Below are 22,814 nucleotides of genomic sequence, written 5' to 3'. Positions count from 1 at the left end.
GTGGTGGTGTCTCAAGATTAGCAGTTTCCTAGTGAAGGTAAAGGTTTCCCCTGACGTTAAGTCCAGTCATGTCTGACTCTGGGGGTTGGTGCTCATCTCCATTCCTAAGCCAAAGAGCCGGCATTGTCCGTAGACACCTCCAAGGTCCATGAATGCATGGAGCTTCGTTACCTTCCCACCGGAGCGGTACCTATTGATCTACTCACATCGGCATGTTTTCGAACTGTTAGGCTGGCAGAAGCTGAAGCAACACCGGGCACTCACTCCGCTCCCGGGATTTGAACCTGGGACCTTTTGGTCTGCAAGTTCAGCAGCTCAGTGCTTTAACACACTTCGCCACCGGGGCTCCATGTAGAGGAACTACAACTCCAAAATTCAAGGTCAATGCCCACCAAACACTTCCAGTATTTTCTGTGCGACAAGTTTGATTCAGTTCCATCATTGATGGAGTTCAGAATGCTCTTTGATTGTAGTTGAACGATAAATCCCAGCAACTACAACTTCCAAATGACAAAAAATCATTCCCTCCCCAAGCCCACCAGTATTCGAATTTGGGCGTTATCGGGTATTTGTTCCAAATTTGGTCCAGTGGATGAAAATACATCCTGTATATCAAATATTTACATTACGATTCCTAACAGTAGCAAAATTACAGTTATGAAGTAGCAACAAAAAGAATTTTATGGTTGGGGATCACCACGACATGAAGAACTGTATTAAGGGGTTGCGGCATTAGGAAGGTTGAGAACCACTATCCTAAGCATTCCAAAACATATGACTCTAAAAGGTTCATTGTGGCAAAGGGTGCTCACTTACCCAATATCTCCCTGCTGAACTAATGGAATATACTCAAGGAAAGAAGAAGTCTGAAGAATCCTGCTTTCTGTCAGTGGCAGAGAATCTAGCCTTGGAAGATGCTCCCTTCCTGTCTTTCTCTGTCCTTGTACATCCAACAGATAATACCATAGCTGGACATTTTAGGATGTTGGCATAGATACAAGAATGACATATGTTTCTTTTTGATCGTTTGTGATAATTATTAACTGCCAAACGTATAAAAGGGGCTTGGAACTGTTGTTTGGGGTTGTTAGAATTGTTTTGTGGCAGGAAATCTGCTTCTGGCAATCCCAGCTGGTATGGAATATATGCCTGTACTTTTCCTTTTCACGAGAAGGTCTCTTTTGTGTCTGTCGGAAAAATTATACTCTTTACCCAGTACTCTTTCAGCATGACCCACAAAGCATGGTCAAAACTAGTCCATTCATTGTGACAAATTCTCTAGGATAGCCTACTTCAGAATTTTTTGAGGCAGATCTGAGTCCAAGTGTGAGAACTGTCTGGGCATCAGGGCTGTAGTTTCTTCATGTCAATAAATGAACTGACCTCTGTCTCAAGCTCCCTTAAGATTTGAATTTACTTTTTAATGTTTATATCCAGACAACGCCTTACGCCCAGTGCAGTGATGTCTGTGATCATGGATACATGAAGGTTGGCAGGGAAGATGGACCAGTTTGTTGTTATAATTGCTCCCCTTGCCCAGAAGGGACCATCTCCAGTAGCACAGGTCAGTATGCTTGTGTGTACATGTGTATCCATACATACCAGACACACACATACACACATATATCTATATATCATGCCAGCAGGGGAATCTGAGAGTTGTAGGTAAAGGTAAAAGTAAAGGTTCACCTTGACGTTAAGTCTAGTCATGTCAAAGTCTGGGGATTGGTGCTCATCTCCATTTCTAAGCTGAAGATCCGGCAATGTCCATAGACGCCTCCAAGGTCATGTGGCCAGCATGACTGCATGGAGCATTGTTACCTTTCCGCCGAAGTGGTACCTACTGATTTACTCACATTTGCGTGTTTTCAAACTGATTGACAGAAGCTGAAGCTAACAGTGGGCGCTCACTCCGCTCCCCAGATTTGAACCGCCAACCTTTTGGTCAGCAAGTTTAGCAGCTCAGCGGTTTAACCCACTGCAACACTGGGGGCTCCCTGAGAGTTGTAATTGGACAAAATTTCCAAGGTCTGATATTTACCTAGTGCCATTGACATTTCATCCTTCAATGCTGATAGTGATTCACTTTTTTGTGGCTGAGAAGTTCATAGTGTTATGCCTTAAACATTCAAATGACACTGCCATTATTTTACTTTGTTCCTTTTAGATATGGATTATTGCAACAGCTGTCCAGCTGACCACTATCCCAATAAATTGAGAGATGAATGCATCCCAAAAATAATAACTTTTCTTTCTTACGAGGAACCTCTTGGACAAGCCTTCTCTTCCTTTGCTCTTCTGCTCTTCTTCATGACCTTTGGGATTTGGGGGATTTTTATTAAATACCAGAACACCCCAATAGTCAAAGCCAACAATAGGGAGGTGAGCCATGTTCTTCTAACTTCTCTCATGCTCTGCTCTGTGAGCTCCTTCCTATTCATTGGACGGCCCAGAAAGCTCTCCTGCCTCCTCCGACAAACTGTTTTTGGCATTGTTTTTGTTGTTGCTATTTCGTGTGTATTGGCAAAAACCATCACTGTTGTTCTGGCTTTCCTGGCCACAAAGCCAGGAAGCAAGATGAAGGAACGGATGGGTAAATGGCTGTCAGTCTTCATTGTCCTTTTCTGCTTTCTTACACAACTTTGCATCATTGTTGTTTGGCTGGGAAACTCCCCTCCGTTTCCAGAATTTGACATGCATTCACAGAGTGGAAAAATAATTGCACAGTGCAACGAAGGCTCCACTGCCATGTTTTATGTCGTACTGACATATATAGGTCTTTTAGCTCTCACAAGCTTCATTGTGGCCTTTTTTGCCCGAAAACTTCCTGACAGTTTTAATGAGGCTAAATTTATTACTTTCAGCATGGTGGTTTTTTGCAGTGTGTGGGTTTCTTTTGTACCAACCTACCTAAGTAGTAAAGGGCTACACATGGTAGCTGTGGAGATCTTCTCTATCTTAGCCTCCACTGCTGGGTTACTGGGTTTCCTCTTTCTTCCCAAATGCTACATTATCATACTGAAGCCCTGGTTGAACACAAAGGAACAGCTAATAATAAGAAAAACAATTGTCAGGGAATAATAAGGGTAACAAAATTGCTCCCATTTGTTCTCCAGTACAAGTTTCACTGATAGCACAGAAATCACAGGCATGAATTGAAAAATTTCTAACAAAAATAAGAACAAAATACCTATTTAAAAGTGAGAGTTCAGGAACAGCTTTGATTTGCTTTTTTCTGAACCTTATTCTAAATGTGTATACTTCTCCCCATGTCCCAATATACATGTTAAAAATTGGATAGAATGTCACCAGTTGTTCTTCGAACTATCATTGTTATTTTATGATAAAACTGTTCCTATGTATATGTATGTATGTATGTGTGTGTGTGTGTGTATATATATATATATATATATATATATATATATATATATATATATGGACGCCCCAGCCTCATATACATATATACACATACACAATAAAAGTGAAATATGTATATGTATATATGGCTGGGTGTCCACTTACACAGACAAGCTCCTGCCTCCACAAACCACTATACCTCCCACTGCACAGGAGACACCAATGGCCTTCCCTCCAATGACATTGCAGGTTATAGTGAGTGCCATGAACATGTCCAAGAGTCCTACCAATGTCCTCCACAAACACCATACTGCCCACCACCCAAGTGATGGCTTTCATATAGGCACAATTTCCTCCTATATTTCCTGTTTTTTTCCTCCGCCACAGACATCCCAGTGTTTCTTACTCTTTCCATTGGTGTGGAATTTGCATGACCACGCCCACTGCCTCTCCCATAACCCTTTCCTATTCTTTTCTATGGTTCACAACCTTAAATTCTATAAAATTTAAAAACTTAAAAAATATAAATATTAAAATAACATGTAATGGTACAATTGTCGAAACAATTCAGTTAACCTCTCATTAAACTGAATAAGTAACAAACTGTGTTACTGTTAATAAACATGAGCCAACTATGCAAATCTACAAATTGCTTTCATAATGTCTCATATATTCATTTCTCTAGCCTTATTCTATGTTATATTCTATTTATTAATAAATCAAAGCTCTTTTAGCTTATTTTCTCTGGTGCTTCTCTGCCTATTAATGTGTATAAACGCACACAAGTCGACAAATTTCATCTAAACAAATCATTCCAAGAAAAACCCGTGATAGAATCTGTAGCAACAGAAGATAAGCGGAACATGTTTTTTAAAAAATGTTTCTTTCCAGGGCAAAATGGTTTTTTATTTCTTTATTTCCACTGTTGTGTGAGCTGTTTCCTTTTTGCAAAATGTCATCATATGCAAAGAAAATGCATTTTGTGATTAGAGGGCACCTAAATGAAACTTTTGTGCTACATTTCGAAGACACTGATGCCCCCTTGTGGCTGAATGCTTTGGAATCCGGGATGAGGCAGAGAAGGTGGAAGACCTTGCAAAACTACAACTCCCATGATTCCATAACATTTAGCCATGGGCATTAAAGTGGTGTCAAACTGTATTAACTCTACAGTGTAGATGTGCCAGTTGTTATCTTCAAATGGCAGCTAAATTGTTCAATTAGGTGGTAGCAAACATTATTGAATCCAGGCAAGACTGTGGACTCATCTTTTAGGCTAGATCTACACTGTCCTATAATCCTGTTTCAGAATGTGGATTAACCGTATTGAACTGGATTCTGTCAGTCTACACTACCCTATAATCCAGATCAATGCAGTTAATCTACATTCTTTTTTTTCGTGCCAGGAGCGACTTGAGAAACTGCAAGTCACTTCTGGTGTGAGAGAATTGGCTGTCTGCAAGCATGTTGCCCAGGGGATGCCCAGATGTTTGATGTTTTACCATCCTGTGGGAGTCTTCTCTCATGTTCTCGTATAGGGAGCTGGAGCTGACAGAAGGAACTCACCCACTCTCCACGGATTCAAACCGCCAACCTGTCTGTCAGCAGTCCTGCCAGCACAAGGGTTTACCCCATTTATTGGACTGTTTAGATTCAGTCATAGTTCATGGAAAACTGATTTAAAATAAAAATATTCTAATTGTGCAAGGAAGAATGTTACATTTCTATGATATTCAAAGAAAAAGAGAACAAAATACATGTATTATTCATGGATTTATAACAAGTTTTGTCCTTTCCTTTTTACTGTTGTTGTAAATGCATAACTATAACTACAAGAAAAGATGCACCACCTAAACATTAGAAAGAAGAGTTCGACAGTGAATATACTGCTTCAAAATGTGATGGGAGTTTCCTTCTCTGCATGTTTTTAAAACAGAGGCCGGATGGTAATCTGCCAGGAGTCCTTTGATTGTGTATTTCTCCATAATACGGGGTTGGGCTGGGTGGCTCTTGGGATCTCTTCAAACTGTACAGTTCTACGAGTCTATGATTCTGTCCATTTAACTTGACATTCCCCCATTAAAAAATCTATTATTCTGCAAGTAGAATTAAAGAAATTCTGCTGTCCATGTGATACTCAGAATTTTCCAAAAGCAGTGTACCCCTATCATTTGGGGATGAGCAAATCTGTCCAGTTTGATCTCATTGAGGTTCCCAATTTTCCTTTACTAGGATGCTTTTATCTCACTGCCTCCATTGGATTGTGAACTATTTTCCCCACAAAATAGTTCCTATAGTATGCAAAGATACTATATGTGTGTTAACTGGAAAATCAAATGCATGGAGCTGATTGGCTGAGTTTCCAAGGACCTGGGAATTGGTTTTGTAAGTGTTGCTATCCTGCTGCTGGAGAACCAGTTTGAACAGGTTTCTCTGTGTGTGTGTGTGTGTGTGTGTGAGTTTTCTGAGTACTGGCTGGAAAGAAGATGGCTTTGTACTCGGAGAGGCCTGACTATTTCTGAGGCCTTGTTTGCTGCTGATCTTCACTGAAGCAGACTCATGGACTAAGACTGCTTCTTGGCAGGGGGTTGGACTGGATGGCCCATGAGGTCTCTTCCAACTCTACTATTATATGATTCTATAAGAAATTATTGCTTATAACTGCCGATTTCTGTAAGTAATCAGAAGGACTACTGTAAATAAATACCATTGTTCTGTTGATCTATTGGATTCAGTAAAAGTTCTTGTGTTATTTGTTCTGCAAAGCTGAGTGGTGCATCTTTTTGCAGAGTGTCTCTGGGCTCACATACACACGTAAGAGCTTCCATCTATCATCCACAATCCCCAACAAGAAATGCATATCTATGTTTTCGCATTTTTTTAAATTGTGTACATTTCATGCACATACACTGTTGACTAAGTGTATTCATCTATTTTAACTCAACAATTAACTGGTTTGTTTTTTTTTTTAGTTGCAATGGATACTTTCTCCTTACATGGTTTACACGTCATTCCAAGTATTTTGAAATATGTGGATTGTTGTGGTTAACTAAGATCGCAGTTAAAGAGGATCCGTGTCTTGATGCAAATTCATAATACTGATTTTATAGCCAATTTAGCTATAAAAACATTAGGGCCAGAAACTTGCTGTAGTGATATATATGGTGTTTTCTATTTTTTGATACAATTTTATGTATTTAACCTTTTCGTATAGCTTATGTTTTGTGGAGGTTCATCTATTTGAAGAATGTATATACAAGTATATTTTTGACTTTATAATGTTTTTTGCATTTAGTGTAGGTATTGTTTTATTACATCAGTGCAGCTTGTAATATCTTACTATTCATGTTTAAAGATTCCTTATTTGTCTGGTATAGGCTTCTTTGTGCCAAATCCTTTTGGTACACTATGTCAATGATTGCAGTTTTACCAGGAATTTGCAATGGCATCAAGGGAAAAGAGGCATAAATTTGCCAAATCTACTAAGTGTCCTGTTTCTTAATTGCTTTATTTCCACTTTGATGTACTTCCTCCATTCTCTCATTGCCTTTCCTTTCCTGCAGTCACTACTTACAGTATATTGTATAAACTTGTGTATAAGTCTACCTTGTGTATAAGTCAAAGTCAGGTTCGGGAAGTAAAATTATGGATGTTGACATAACCCATGGTTAGGTTGACAGTAATTCCATATAGAGAGTAGTCCAAAACAATCTTCCATATATATTAACTGTATAGGCCTGAACCAACCCATATTGACCTCAAATGTTGACAGTTCAGCCCCTAAAGTGGTCAGAAGACATTTGCTGCATTCCTGTACCTTCAGGAAGTTGTCCATTCTCGGGTTACTGGCTCATGTGCAAAAATTTAAAAAAATCACTTCCATCAGCACAAACTAACTTCGGAAAGGAACAATTGGTTCTTTGCTGCATAAAAAAATATGAACCATAAAAACATTGCTTCAAAAAAGGAACAAAAAGAAAGCAACAGAGCACAAGAACTGCTGTCAAGGCAAAATCACATTACATTTTCATAGTCAGCAATTCAACATCCCACTAGATCTTAAACCTTTGCTCCCTAGATGACTTGGACTGCATCTCCCATGATTCCTAACAATCTACCATTGTAGCTGGGGATTCAGGCATGAGAAAGTTAGAATACCCAAAGCACCACTAGTCTAATGTACCTGGAGAAGCAGTTGCTATTTTTGCCCCACTTCTAATAGTTTCTTGCACCCTAATCACACTAAAGTAAGACTAAAGTAGGTGATGGGAACATAGTGGGATTGGGAGCTATTGATAGAGTGTACCTACTAACACATTTGAGTAGATCAATAGGTACTGCTCAATAGATCAATAGATACTGCTCTGGCGGGAAGGTGACAGCGCTCTATGCAGTCATGCTGGCCACATGACCTTGGAAATGTCTACGGACAATGCCGGCTCTTCGGCTTAGAAATGGAAATGAGCACCAACTCCCAGAGTCGGACACTACTAGACTTCATGTTTGGGAAAATCCTTTATTTTTACTACTAGCACATATCTAGGGATGGAAGAATCACAGATGGAAGGCGAACAAGTAGTGAGATACACATGACATCTTGAGATCAGGTTCAGTGGCAATTTGCCTGCTTATGATAAAGTCATTAATCTATTTTCTCTTTTCTAATTTTCTTCCTTCATTTCAAAGGGCGCATCTAGATTGGAGTTTGACACTCCTTTAACTGCCAAGGCTCAATGCAATGTGATTCTGTGAATTGCAGTGTAGTGAGTCAACCGTTCATGGTACCTCTGTTCAACTTAGCTTTTCGTCTGCAAAGGCCCCTTCTACACTGCTATATAAAATCCATATTATCGGCTTTGAACTGGATTATATTGCAGTGTAGATGAATGAAAGAGTATCTGTAGAACCTTCCCTAAGACACATGTGAACCCCTGATCATTAGCCATATAGGCAAGATTTCATGGGAGTTATAGTTCATTGGGATTGTCAATCGTAGCCTTAACTAAAAGGAAGGTATAATTAAAACTGAAATATTAATATTTTCCAAGATAGAGTTTCCAAGACAAGATGTATTGGTTTCTTGCCTTCTGTGATTCACGGCATCCCTTGTAGTGATGGGAGGCACCGTATGGATGCAGAATCTGTGGGTACAGAGGACCAACAGTTCAACTGTTTGAATACTGTAAATTGTGTTTAATTCCAGCCTGTGTTGTGCAATTTGAGTGTTTTTAATATGTGAATTCTGCTTTGTGAAATTTGCTGCGCTCTTTGAATAATTTGCCTGTGTGCTTATCAACGTAGGAGCCTCCGGTGGCCTAGGGGATAAAAGCCTTGTAACGTGAAGGTTGGGTTGCTGACCTGAAGGCTGCCAGGTTCGAATCCCACCCAAGGAGAGCGCGGATGAGCTCCCTCTATCAGCTCCAGCTCCATGCGGGGACATGAGAGAAGCCTCCCATAAGGATGGTAAAACATCAAAAACATCCGGGCATCCCCTGGGCAACGTCCTTGCAGACGGCCAATTCTCTCACTCCAGAAGCAACTCAGGTTGCTCCTGACATGAATAAATAAATAAATAAATAAACGTAGTCTTTCTGGTAGTAACAATTGCCAAAGCTTGAGAAAGTTACTTTTTTCTGAAACAAAATATACCAGGCTAGCATGAAAATTAACTCTTTTGAATGGGGATGAACTCTAAGAGTAGTAGTCAATAAAAAAATTACTTTTCTAAACTCTGATTTAAAAAATGACTTGAAGACACCAGCTAGAAAAGTTGGTCTCTGACAGCTGTGCCATGAAAACCATCCAGTTATAACCAAGACCAGATCCGTACCAATCCTAAACTCCAGAATACAACAGTTTGCATACTTCATTTTTCTTGTAGGGCATCTTTAGAAGGACACACTTTACTACCTGTCCCACTACACAGCAGAAAAATACTTAGCCTACAAAATGACCGCCATGTTTTCTTCTGTAATGCCACAGAGAACTCACAACTATTGCCAAAGGATAGTTCATTCCATCTCCTGTAATTATCGAAAGTGCTATGATGAATATTATTGCTGGCCAAATTCCCTATAGAAATCCAATGGTTAGAAAAGCTAGTAATTAAGATTGAGGAGTAAACTATACCTTCTAATCAGGGGGTTAGTAATAAACAGGACATATCTGGATGATGCCATATTATCTTTTATGAACTGGAAGTCTGAGACAAGCAGGACAAATAAAGTGGAAGCAAAGAAATCTCTGTAAAGTGGGCAGATTTGGCAATAGGATGATAGCCATATTAGTTTTATCACTGGTTTTGCTTCCTCGTGCTGTATGCAAAATGTATGTATTTAAGTGTGCCAGCAATGAGCCCATTCCAGTTCTTCACAGCTATTATCAACCAGGTGACTTCATCATTGGCGGCATTGCTTCCCTGAGCGTCATTCCTTTGGGTGGGAGAACCTTCAAGACAAATCCCATGCAGGAAGTGAGGATGCTTGACCCTGTGTAAGGATGCATTTAGCTTTGCATAAGCCATAAAATGGTCTAGATAATGTTTCTAGTTAGAATAATTAAATTATGTTTGGTGTTGTTAAAAAAAATGGAAAAGTTGTTTTTTCTGTTTCTTCTGATTGTTTCCGATGGGGAAATGTGGCGAAATAGATTATATGCTATTTTGTTTATAGTGGTGAGTGAAATATTTAAGACAAAGTGTTCCTATATTTGCTGTCCCAAAATCACTACTGAAAACGACATTAGAAGAAAACGATCATGTAAGACTCTGTAACATATCACTATACTTTGTCTTGATTTTTCACTTCATTTTATGGAAATGAGTACATTAAGTCTGCTTTGAAGACCTAGTGCAGACAAAATAATTGTCCATGTCTTAATAATGTTGAAACTTTGTGTTCTTTTAAGGGGCATATCAGTATCTGTTTTTTTAGATTAGCAAAACACTTTTCAATTATTTAAGTATTTTTAATAGATTAAGTATGACAATTTAAGGCCAACCAAAATTCTATATACAGTAGAGTCTCACTTATCCAAGCCTCTGGCTAATCCAACGCATTTTTGTAGTCAATGTTTTCAATATATCGTGATATTTTGGTGCTAAATTCGTAAATACAGTAATTACAACATAGCATTACTGCATATTGAACTACTTTTTCTGTCAAATTTGTTGTATTTGTTGATGTTTTGGAGCTTAATTTGTAAAATCATAACCTAATTTGATGTTTAATAGGCTTTTCCTTAATCCCTCCTTATTATCCAAGATATTCGCTTATCCAAGCTTCTGCCGGCCCGTTTAGCTTGGATAAGTGAGACTCTACTGTAACAACAAAAACTTTCAGTTTGTAGAGGGGACTTAATACTTTCATATTTTTTTAAAAACTATATTTTTTATAACAAAAGGAGTAATAGGTGTTTTCCTTCCATGGCCTCACAATTTTTGGGAAGTGCTTTCAGTTTCACCTAACCATTGTCTTTCTACTTGTTGAAACCTGTATTTCAGTGGTTCCCAACCAGTGGTCCGTGGACCACCAGTGGTCCGCAAGAACTAAAATATGGTCTGCAGTCTCACCATTATTACTACGGATAATAACATAGCCCAACCAAAAAAGTTTTTTCTTAATGTCTTTGTTTTTAGGCCTGCTCCTGGGGTTATTTGGGGTGCTGATTTAGAAAATTGTATTGGATAAACCACATCAGCTCTAGATGATTAAATATGGTTTTCTGTAAGCGTGCAGATGCTGACTACTGGATGGCTTATGTGCTGTATCAGAAACTATCTAATGCAATTTTCTGAATCAGCACCCCAAATAATCAAACTGAATCTAAAGTTGACCAAAAACTGATTCGTAACTCTTTTCATACTAATGTTGGAGAGTGGTCCCTGTTCAAGTGGTCTCTGGTCAAAAAAATGTTGGGAACCACTGCTATATATTAAGCGGGGAAGTGAGATGAATAACACACCAGGAATCTCACGTCTGATTTATAGTTGTTTTGTCACTAATTAGATATTTAGTAATTTAATGAATTCAAAAAGTGAAATGGTTTCACCCCAACTTCCATTTTATTCATGAAAAAGGGATTCTGAGATTCACCCATTAATTTCATATATGCCTGTGGCATCCTATTTGATGATTTTGTTTACTTTTAGAAATAGTTCATGATAAACAGATTTGGAGTAGAACTTTTTGGAAATTATGTTGAAATAATGAAGATGTGTCCTTTCACTTGTTAGAATGGCATAAAAAGACAGGGGATCTCCACTAGTCTCCTAAAATATAGAATCTGGTTCAATACATTCACTTTCTTTCAGACAATGTGGGAATTTGTTTTAGTCTTGCATCTCCAACTTTCATATGAAATTATATTTATAAAACAGCAATCTCATTAACTGGAAAAACACCCACGGCAGTGAATGAGATGTGCTTTTAAGTAACTATATATTGGATTGCACAGTTAATGTGCTAGGTATCACCCAATACTACAGTTGGGAAAGAGGAGCATAGAAAAGAAAGTGATCTTGTTGAGATGAACCATCAGTCTGGATTTTTTCATACTGACCTGTTTTAAATATATGAGTAAGAGAGATGATAGTATATCTCTCACATTCTGAAATAGCTGTTTTGGGAGCAGCATATGTGTGTGTGTGTGTGTGTGTGTATAATTTTTCTTGGAGCCTCTGGTAGCACAGCGTATTAAAGTGCTGAGCTGCTAAACTTGCGGACCAAAAGGTTGCAGGTTCGAATCCGGGGAGTGGAGTGAGTACCTGCTGTTAGCCCCAGCTTCTGTCAACCTAGCAGTTTGAAAGCATGCAAATGTGAGTAGATCAATAGGTATCGCTCCAGCAGGAAGGTAACTGCACTCCATGCAGTAATGCTGGCTACATGACCTTGGAGGTGTCTATGGACAACGCCGGCTCTTTGGCTTACAAACTGAGATGAGCACCAACCCCCAGAGTCGGACATGACTAGACTTAATGTCAGGGGAAAACATTTACCTTTACCTATAATCATTTTTCTAAGTGCAACATATTTAAGTAACATAGCTTACAACTGTCGTTGTAGTGTTCTGCTTAAGAATTACCAGCATGTCTTGGCTTTGGCATTTGCTGTAAAAGAGATCAATGACAACTCACACGTCTTACGGAACATCACTCTGGGGTTCCACATCTACGACAGCTATTTCAGTGCCATGTGGACCTATTACAAAACCATGCGACTGCTTTCTACATTGGACAGATTTCATCCCAATTACAAATGTGACACCCAGAATAGTTTGATAGCTATCATTGGAGATTTTAGTTCCGACAGGTCTCTTGCAACTATCCTGGGCATGTACAAGATTCCACAGGTAAGTGGATCTCTTTGAGGAATAAGCCATACCCACTTTGCAGTGTCTTTATGAATAGGGTGGCTGATGCAGACTTTGGGTGCAATTTCACTGTAGAATGAATGCTGTTTGATACTACTTTAACTGGCATGGCTCAATGCTATGCAATCATGGGAGTTGTAGTTTTGCAAGGTCTTTAGTGTCTCTGCCTAAGGGTGCTAGTGCCTCACCAAACTATAGCTCCAGGATTCCATATCAATAATCAATAAATGTTATTGATTGGCCCTTAGGCCATATCAAAATACCAAACCAAACAACAAAGCCTGATAAGACTTAATTACACTCAATGTAGTAAGTTAAAATGAAACAGTAAATAAATATGATAAAACTGAACATATATATATATATATATATATATATATATATATATATATATATAATATTTCCTTATCACCCTACAATTTACCCCAATCAGCCCCACATATGTGGTTCTCAAACTTATTGTTTTGCTTAAATACAGAGCTGCTTTATATGTTATTTTTGGGTCTTGGCCACACATAAAATATGCTGTTCTGATGTGAGATTCCCAAATACATTGTCCATTTGATATATGGACCAAGATACAATTCTCTCACCTTCTGGTATAATTTACAATCAAATAATATGTGTGTTATAACCTCAATTTCAGGTACTCTGCAGATACAAATCCGTTCATTATAAGGGATGTTGTTAAATCTCCCATATCTGGCCATTGTCTCAAGTTGATCAAATTTAGCTCTAGTGAATACCTCCCTAAAATGTTTTGGCATTTGCATTTTTAGATAGTTGTCAATTTGAAAGGTACGTTAATATTGACTCAGCCATTTTAGGTTGGCAACCTTACTGAGGGTGGCTATATCTTTTTACGCTTCTATGTCCAAAATTCTTTGTATAGCACTCTTTTTTACTTGGTCTCTTAAAGTGCAGGGGACAGGATTCAATATCATGGAGCCATAGTAGTTAAAGAGGGGTCAAACTGCATTAATTCTATATGTTAGGTGTATCAGGTCCCCAGATAATGAAGAACCTACACAGAGGAATGCTACCTCTGAGATGGAAAATAATTTATAACATTCTAATTACAACCATGAATGATCCCATCCTCCTTCAATTTATCCAATCCTCATTTAAGGATCCATCATTTCATCTTGTCAAAACGTATGCTATAACTCAATTTTTGGTATTTTATGGAGGGATGCTTCTTTTTATCTACCCTGTATCTTTCATCATTCAGCTCTAATGCATGAACACATATTCTAGTATAGTAGAGTCTCACTAATCCAACATAAAAGGGCCGGCAGAACGTTGGATAAACGAAAATGTTGGATAATAAGGAGGGATTAAGGAAAAGCCTATTATGCATTATGATTTTACAAATTAGGCACCAAAACATCATGTTTTACAACAATCGATAGAAAAAAGCAGTTCAATACACAGTAAAGTTAAGTAGTAATTACTGTATTTTCAAATTTAGCACTAAAACATCGCAATATATTGAAAACATTGACTACAAAAACACTGACTAATAAATAATTGACTACAAATAAACATAGAATTGCTGCCTAGAGAAACAGCTGTGGACCTGGGCTGGAGTTGTGGTGGAGGCTCCTTCTTTGGAGGCTTTTAAACAGAAGCTGGATGGTCATCTGTTGGGGGTGCTTTGAATGTGATTTTCTTGCTTCTTGGTAGGGGGTTGGACTGGATGGCCCACAAGGTTTCTTCCAACTCTATGATTCTATGTGTTGGACAATACAGAACGTTGGAGGAGTGAATGTTGGATAAACGAGACTCTACTGTATTATGAGAAAGGGAGTGTAGGGTGTAGAGAGAGATCTTCCTAACCACTTTCTTCCCCCCCTGAGCTTCCTGACTTTTCCCACATCCTTGTATGTTTTCCCTGTTGTCTTTTAGCTCATGTATAGCTCTACTTCTGAGCTGAGCGATAACAGACAAGTCTTCCCTTCCTTCCACATGGTCCCAAATGAAGTCCACCAGTATAGAGGGTTACTCCAATTACTTCTGTACTTCCACTGGATATGGATTGGTGTAATTACAATGGATGATGATGATGATGATGGAGAAAGATTCTTGCGGAGAGCACTTCCTACATTTGTTCAAAACGGCATCTGTTTAGACTTCATTAAGATAACCCCCAGAATTACGTTTATGACAGAACATCTGAAAGTAATGAAATTAATTCAGGAGATATATAACGTTATCTTGGAGAGAAAATCCAACGTATTGGTGTTTTATGGCAAAATACCAGACATGGTCACCTGGAGAACATTTCTGAATGAACCAATAACCATTCATCCAAAAGGTAAAGTATGGATAATGGCAAGCCAGATGGATCTTGTAGCATTTGGCTTCCAAGACAAACGGAATCCCCAAGTATTTAATGGAGCATTATCCTTCACAGTTCAGTCAAATGAACTGCCAGAATTCCAAAATTTTCTTCAGATCAGAAACCCACACTTGAATGAAGAAGATGGTTTCATTGAGGATTTCTGGCAGCAAGCATTCAACTGCCAGCTTCCCAGTTCTGTTGCAGATGGAAGAGTAAACAAAAACTGCAGTGGAGATGAAAAGCTAGAGAGTCTTCCTGGGGCATTTTTTGAAATGAGCACGACCGGTCAAAGCTATGCTATTTACAACGCTGTGTATGCTGTGGCACATGCTTTACGAGCAATGCAGTCATACAAATACAAATCAGTCCTCGGTGGAAAGACCCAGAAGAATGAAAATAAATTACCATGGCAGGTACAGTGGGTTCACTGTATCTACAATCATTGTGGAGTTAATTATTTGTGGGCTGCTGTGTTTATGATAACATCTACTGTTGCCCTACATGCAACTGAAAAAAAAATCTCTTTAGGCATTTGTAGGCCCCCAATGAAATTCTGTGGTCAACTTCTACTGGATCTTGAATACAGAGTTATGATGGAGGATCTAAAAATGCCTGTATTTTTCTACCCATTGAATTCAGAGGAACCTGCTTTCAGGTACATCTAGAATGAATGAATGGGTAGCTGCATTCACAGCTGAAGAGGGCAATTGAGGACTTAATTGTGATAGTAATAGAGCTAATGACTTTTCCCAGATCCAGGGAGAAATCTACATTTGTTATACATGTCTGGTAAAATGGTAGCAACAGTAGCTGCCATACCTTCTTACCATCATCATTTGAATGCAATTTCCTGCTTCTTGACAGGGGGTTGGACTGGATGGCCCATGAGGTCTCTTCCAACTCTATTATTCTATGATTCATCATAGCACATCAATCTTCCACCTGAAACTCTTTCAGAATCTTATTCAATCACCATTTATAGACTCTTTCCATAGCAAGAGTAGGGAGACGATTGTCCTAGATGTCAAAAGAGCAGCAGCCCATGTAAAATTATATAAAAATCAGATTCATCCCAATAATTTGGCAGAATGTGATAATACAGTAGAGTCTCGCTTATCCAACGTAAACGGGCCAGCAGAACGTTGGATAAGTGAATATGTTGGATAATAAGGAGAGATTAAGGAAAAGCCTATTAAACATCAAATTAGGTTATGATTTTACAAATTAAGCACCAAAACATCATGTTATACAACAAATTTGACAGAAGAAGCAGTTCAATGCACAGTAATGCTATGTAGTAGTTACTGTATTTACGAATTTAGCACCAAAATATCATGATGTATTGAAAACACTGACTACAAAAATGCGTTGGATAATCCAGAACGTTGGATAAGCGAGTATTGGATAAGTGAGACTCTACTGTATTAGTTCCATTAAGCCAGTGGTTCCCAACCTTTGGGCCTGCAGGTGTTTTGGACTCCAGCTCCTACAGTTCCTAACAGCTGGTAAGATGGCTCAGATATCTGGGAGTTGAAGTCCAAAACACCTGGAGACCCAAAGGTTGGGAACAACTGCATTAAGCAATAGATGGGTGGGCAACAATTGCAGAGTCTTGGCTGTTCCCCATGAATCTTCTGATCTATCTGTTGGAGATCAGAAGAGTATATATCAAACATTATTTGCTGTAAACTAGAGATGGACAAAGTGCAGTCTTCAGACCACATTTAGCCCTGACAAGAACTTCCACAGGTAAAATTAAAATGATAATTTCTCCCTATACTAAAAGAAAAATCAGTGATCTCTTTTGTGGCACCTAAATGTTTTATTGCACGATGGTGGCATAACAACACCATGCAAAACCCACTGCTGTTCTGCCACCTCCTCACAACAAACCCATTCTCTGCTATTGACTGGAAAACTCTTGACTGCACCACAATCCCATCACGTACCTAATGCCGTGAGTCCTATCTACTTCTGTTCTGGCAAGAAACTAGATTATTTTGCTCTCCAACTCTCCCCTCAATCCCCTTCACAGTGACTGACTGATTTAAAGTTGTTATTATTTTACTCACTGTAATTTCAAAGTTGCTTGTCAAAGAATTATTTTTTGTAAAAAAAACAAAACAAAACTCTAATGGAGCAGTGAAATCAGAAGAAGGCAGTTATGGTCCTAACACAGTGGTTCTCAACCTGGGGTCCCCAGATGTTTTTGGCCTTCAACTCTCAGAAATCCTAAACAGCTGGTAAACTGGCTGGGATTTCTGGGAGTTGTAGGCCAAAAACATCTGGGTTGAGAACCCCAGGTTGAGAACCACTGTCCTAACAGGAACCACAAAGTGGCAAATCGTTTCACTTGCATGACTACCGAGAGATGCAATGACGAGGTGATCATTCCAGTAAGTTGCAGCTATCTTTGTTGCAGAATAGTGGCTTTGTGCATTAAAGTCCTTAGCATATGCTGAAGAATAACATTCTTAATGCTAAAGACTGCGGTTATTGCACTTTTCTTTCCTAACATGTTGTGTTCCTTTTCTATCCAGCTGTATCATTTTCTGAAAAGAGTTTCATTTAACAACACTGCTGGGGACATGATTGCTTTTGACCAAAATGGAGAATTTGTAACTGGCTTTGATATAATCAATTGGGTCTTTTCCCCAAACCAATCCTTGCAAAAAGTGAAAGTTGGAAGAATGGATCCACTTGCTGCCTCAGAGCAAGCAGTCACCATTAATGAGAATGCCATCACCTGGCATAGTTGGTTTAACCAGGTAGGTGGGTGTTTATTAAAACCTGTCACCATTTTGAGAAGAAAACAGACACATTTGAGCTGGTTATGGGGATTGTAACCTGCTGGGGAGCCCTGGGTGGCACAGCGGATTAAAGCACTGAGCTGCTGAACTTGCTGACCAAAAGGTCGGCAGTTTGAATCTGGGGAATGGGTGAGCTTCCACTGTCAACCCCAGCTTCTGCCAACCTAGCAATTCCAAAATATGCAAATGTGAGTAGGTCAATAGGTACCACTCCGGTGGGAAAGTAACGGTGCTCCATGCAGTCGTGCTGGCCACATGTACAGACAATGCCAAATCTTCAGCTTAGAAATGGAGATGAGCACGAACCCCCAGTCGGACACAACTAGACTTAGTATCAGGGGAAAACCTACTTATTTTGCTGGCCTTCAATTCTGTTTTTGCAACAGGTTATTGAAAACTGAATGCTTTCAAAGCATGTGTAGTTAAGATTAGGCTGTACTGTTTTTGACTGTTTTAATGTGCTTTTAATTATTTTTAATGAAGGGTACATCTACACTGTAGAATTAATGCAGTTTGCTAGCACTTTAACTGCCATGGCACAATGCTATCAAATCCTGGAATTTGTAATCTGCTAAGGCCCCACCATTCTCTGGCAGAGAAAACTAACTATCTTGTAAAATGACAACTTCCATGATTCCATATCACTGAGTCACGGCAGTGAAAGTGGTGTATTAATTACAGGCCCTGAGACAACAAATGAGAAGAACGGTAACAAAACCAAACATCTGGAATTTCTCTCCAATGCTTTACAAGAGATCTACGAATTCTGAAAGTGTGTTGTAAAGCATCTTCCCTTTTCTGGTTATTATTAGGTGTTGCCCCTGTCTGTGTGTAATGACCCTTGCCATCCTGGCTACAGCAAGAAAAGGATAGAAGGGAAGGCATTTTGTTGCTATGATTGTGCTCGGTGTCCAGAAGGAAAGATTTCTAACCAGCAAGGTAAGTGGCACTGAATGCAGGCTACACTTAGTGTAGTACTCTTACAGAGTGATATTGCAGCATGTTGTACCCATAGTGTAGTAACCTTCAAACTTGCATATTTCCTTGCTCAAATATTTTGTGCAATATTATCCCCTAGGCAAGCCATGCAGTTAAGGTGTTGAGCTGGAAGGTGGAAGAACCAAGTTTCATTCCTTGGATGACTTTGGGTGCATCTACACTTTACCGACCATAGCTCAATGTTAAACTGAGCTGCTAAACTGTGACCATCAATAGCTACATGTCATCCCATGCCAAGTGGTCTAAAAAATTTTAAAGTTCCCATCATCATGTCTCCAATTTCATTCAAATTTTAGCTGTAGCACCAGTCAGGTGTCAAACTAAGCTTCCCAAAATTTGAGGTCTCTAACTGCAATAGTTGCTGATCTAGAACCCTTTATCTGGTGGGTAGTCAGCGTGTGCACGACATTTAACAAAATGCCATTTTTGGGGTCTAATAAAATTGAACTTAAATGTATAGGAATGGCTAGTAAATTGAAATCCTGTACAGTTTTTTCTGCTGATTCCAATGAAATTAATTTTAACATTATGGATACAAAATTCAGTCAAACAAGTTGACTCAAAGTGTGCATCAAAATGTGTTGCGACAAATTTTGACCACTATACAGACTGCAACAATTTCCATGCAAACGAAGATACGGACTTGATATTTTGACCAAGTATGATGCTTGTGCTGGACATAATACTGCCAAATTTGGAACTACCCAGCATCTATGACTGCCCTGCAGGATCTCTTCAAATTATTAGAAAAGAGTCTACCTGAATATGCTTGTGAATAGTATCATCTGAAAGAGAAAATTTTGCTCTGCAAGACTGATGTTTTTGTTTTGCAATGCGATCATTAAGTATCCATTTACTCAGATCAAAGTATGTTATATTTTGTGCATTTATGCATTATGCTTTATGCATCCTCATGGCCCTGCTATCTACTGCACAGCTATTGGGCATGGCCCCTGAGGCAATGGGGATTCTGGTTTCAATGTGATATAATATAACTTACAGTATTATGTCCAGCACAAGCATAATACCAAGTCTGTATCTTCGTTTGCATGGAAATTGTTGCAGTCTGAATATGACTCAAAATTTGTCCAACACATTTTGATGCACACTTTGAGTCAACTTGTTTGACTGAATTTTGCATCCATGTTAAAATTAATTTCATCGGAATCAGCAGAAAAAAAACTACAAGATTTCAATTTACTAGCCATTTTTATACATTTAATTTCAATTTTATTAGACACCAGAAATGGCATTTTGTTAAATGTCATGTGCATGCCAACTGACTACCCTTCATATAAGGGGGTTTAGATCAGCAACTATCGTAGCCAGAGACCTCAAATTTTGGGAAACTTGGTTTAACACCTGACTGGCACTACAGCTAAAATTTAAAATAATTTGGAGACATGATGGTAGGAAGGTTTAGACCACTTGGCATGGAATGATCCAGCGGAATATTTTTAATTTGCCTACTTTGGCACAAGCTGAACATTCCGTCAATATTAGTCACTCCTCAGAAAGTTATCTCAATCTTTGAATCTAGAGTGTGTTTCTTAGTGCGTGAAACTGAAACTATTTTTTTTCAGACACGGCTGATTGTATTGAATGCTCAGAAGATTATTATCCAAACAAAAGGCAAGATTCATGCATTCCCAAGTTCATCACCTTTCTATCCTACGGAGAACCTTTAGGCATCGGCTTAGCCATTTCTGCTCTTTTCTTTTCTCTAATAACAGTTTTGGTGTTAGTGACGTTTGTGAAGCACAAAGATACACCGATAGTCATCGCCAACAACCGAAGCCTTACCTACACTCTCCTGCTCTCTCTCCTACTCTGCTTCCTTTGCACTTTGCTCTTTATTGGCCAGCCCCAGATGGTGACCTGTCTCCTCCGACAAACTGCTTTTGGAATCGTCTTCTCAGTGGCCATCTCTTGCGTGTTGGCCAAAACCATCATGGTGGTTTGGGCATTTGCAGCCACCAAGCCAAGAACCAGGATGAGAGGATGGGTAGGAAAAAGCTTGGCCAACTACATAGTTCTTTCCTGCTCCATTTTCCAAGCAGGCATTTGTATGATATGGCTGGTGACTTCTCCGCCATTTCCACATTTTGACATGCATTTAGATGTGGAAGAAATTTTATTAGAGTGTAACGAAGGGTCAACGTTCACATTTTACTGTGTTCTTGCCTACCTTGGCTTCCTAGCCCTCCTCAGTTTCTTTGTGGCTTTTCTAGCAAGAAAGCTCCCAGACAGTTTCAATGAAGCCAAGTTCATCACTTTCAGCATGTTGGTGTTTTGCAGTGTTTGGTTGTCTTTTGTCCCCTCTTACCTGAGCACCAAGGGGAAATACATGGTGGCTGTGGAGATCTTCTCCATATTAGCCTCCAGTGCTGGGCTGCTGGGTTGCATCTTCTTCCCCAAAGTCTACATCATTGTAGTGAAGCCCGAGCTAAATAGCAGAGAACAGCTAAGGAAGGTCTTCAAAGGAAAATGGTGAAAAAAACTAAAGTGCTGCAGGGGAGCTTTCCAAACATTTCATGCTGGTAACACACTTTTTAGACATGCAGCATTTCGCAACACAGTAATTCAGCTTTGCTCACAAACCAGGGATTAAACCCCTTATAAGAAATACGGACACATACATAAATTGTAATAATGATATATATGGGGACACAACATATCTCATGAAAACTTTTCATATATATTTTAATATATATATGGTTTTTTCGAAGGCTTTCATGGCCGGAATCACTAGCTTGCTGTGAGTTTTCCGGGCCGTATGGCCATGTTCCAGAAGCATTCACAACCTCTGAGGATGCCTGCCATAGAAACAACAGGAGTGAATGCTTCTGGAACATGGCCATACAGCCCAGAATACTCACAGCAACCCACTATATATGGTTTATTCCTTATTTCACTTAGACTCAAGAGGTTTTATCACTGAGGAGAGGCAGGTAAGAAATAAAATTATCATTAATATTATTATTATTCTCGTTACATTTGCACAGCACACTAACATGTCACGACACATAGTTTTGAAAGCTCTGTACTACGGGTTTTAAGTGAATTGTGACATAACAAAATTGCTGGCTAAAATTAGGACCTCTGAAGATTAAATAATTTTCAACATAGAAAAGAGTGGATTAAATATTTTGGGGTTACAGCCAGAAGAATAATAGCTTGTTATTTCAAAACAGTTATAGAATAGTTTGGAACAAAATAAAATGGGGAAAGTTACATTTTCGGTAGAATCCCATTTGGTAAAATCACAGTAATAAAAGTAAATGCTTTAATGTGCTGTCAAAGGCTTTCATGGCCAGAATCACTGGGCTGCTGTGAGTTTTCCGGCCTGTATGGCTATGTTCCAGAAGCATTCTCTCCTGACATTTTGCCTGCATCTATTGCAGGCATCCTTGGAGGTTGTGAGGTCTGTTGGAAACTAGACAACTGGGGTTTAGATATCTGTAGAATGTCTAGGGTGGAAGAAAGAACTCTTGTCTGCCTGAGGCAAGTGTGAATGTTGCAAATTGCCCATCCTGATTAGCACTGAATGGCCTTTCAGCTTCAAAGTCAGGCTGCTTCCTGCCTGCGGGGATCCTTTGCTGGCCCTGATTGTTTCTTGTCTGGAATTCCTCTTTTTTTATTAAAAAATTGCTCTTTATTTACTGTCCTGATTTTACAGATTTTTGAATACGGACTATGAAAATGAATCACACAAGGCCTCCCAATTAGTTGAACCAGTACAGTACTTTAGAGCTAGTCATTCTCAACCTGAACACTAGAGGGCAGTAAAACCTTGTAGCTGACTTGTGTCAAAATTTGAACTTCTGTACTACAAATCTGACTGTACTTCTGAGAAGTTGTCAGATTTACACTGAGAAGTATGTGCAAGAGTCTCTGGGCCATTATTTAAACATAAAAACCGACCAGCTGGGAAA

General features: G+C 39.1%; 1 protein-coding gene across 1 annotated transcript in view; it reads left to right on the top strand.

Annotated features, from left to right (window-relative positions):
- LOC100565325 (vomeronasal type-2 receptor 26) overlaps positions 1 to 22,814 on the top strand; it is a 40,811-nt gene extending 17,997 nt beyond the window's left edge. The window contains exons 3-6 of the mRNA XM_016995840.2: positions 1,438 to 1,564; positions 17,611 to 17,838; positions 18,693 to 18,819; positions 20,463 to 22,814. Coding sequence (XP_016851329.2) covers positions 1,502 to 1,564; positions 17,611 to 17,838; positions 18,693 to 18,819; positions 20,463 to 21,373 — 1,329 coding nt within the window. The 5' untranslated portion in view covers positions 1,438 to 1,501 and the 3' untranslated portion in view covers positions 21,374 to 22,814. The remainder of the gene's footprint in view (positions 1 to 1,437; positions 1,565 to 17,610; positions 17,839 to 18,692; positions 18,820 to 20,462) is intronic.

Source organism: Anolis carolinensis, chromosome 6 (assembly GCF_035594765.1).
Source record: "Anolis carolinensis isolate JA03-04 chromosome 6, rAnoCar3.1.pri, whole genome shotgun sequence".
In the NCBI taxonomy this organism is placed as follows: domain Eukaryota; kingdom Metazoa; phylum Chordata; class Lepidosauria; order Squamata; family Dactyloidae; genus Anolis; species Anolis carolinensis.
Note: the sequence above shows the minus strand (reverse complement) of the source record. Positions and strands in the feature narration are given on the sequence as shown.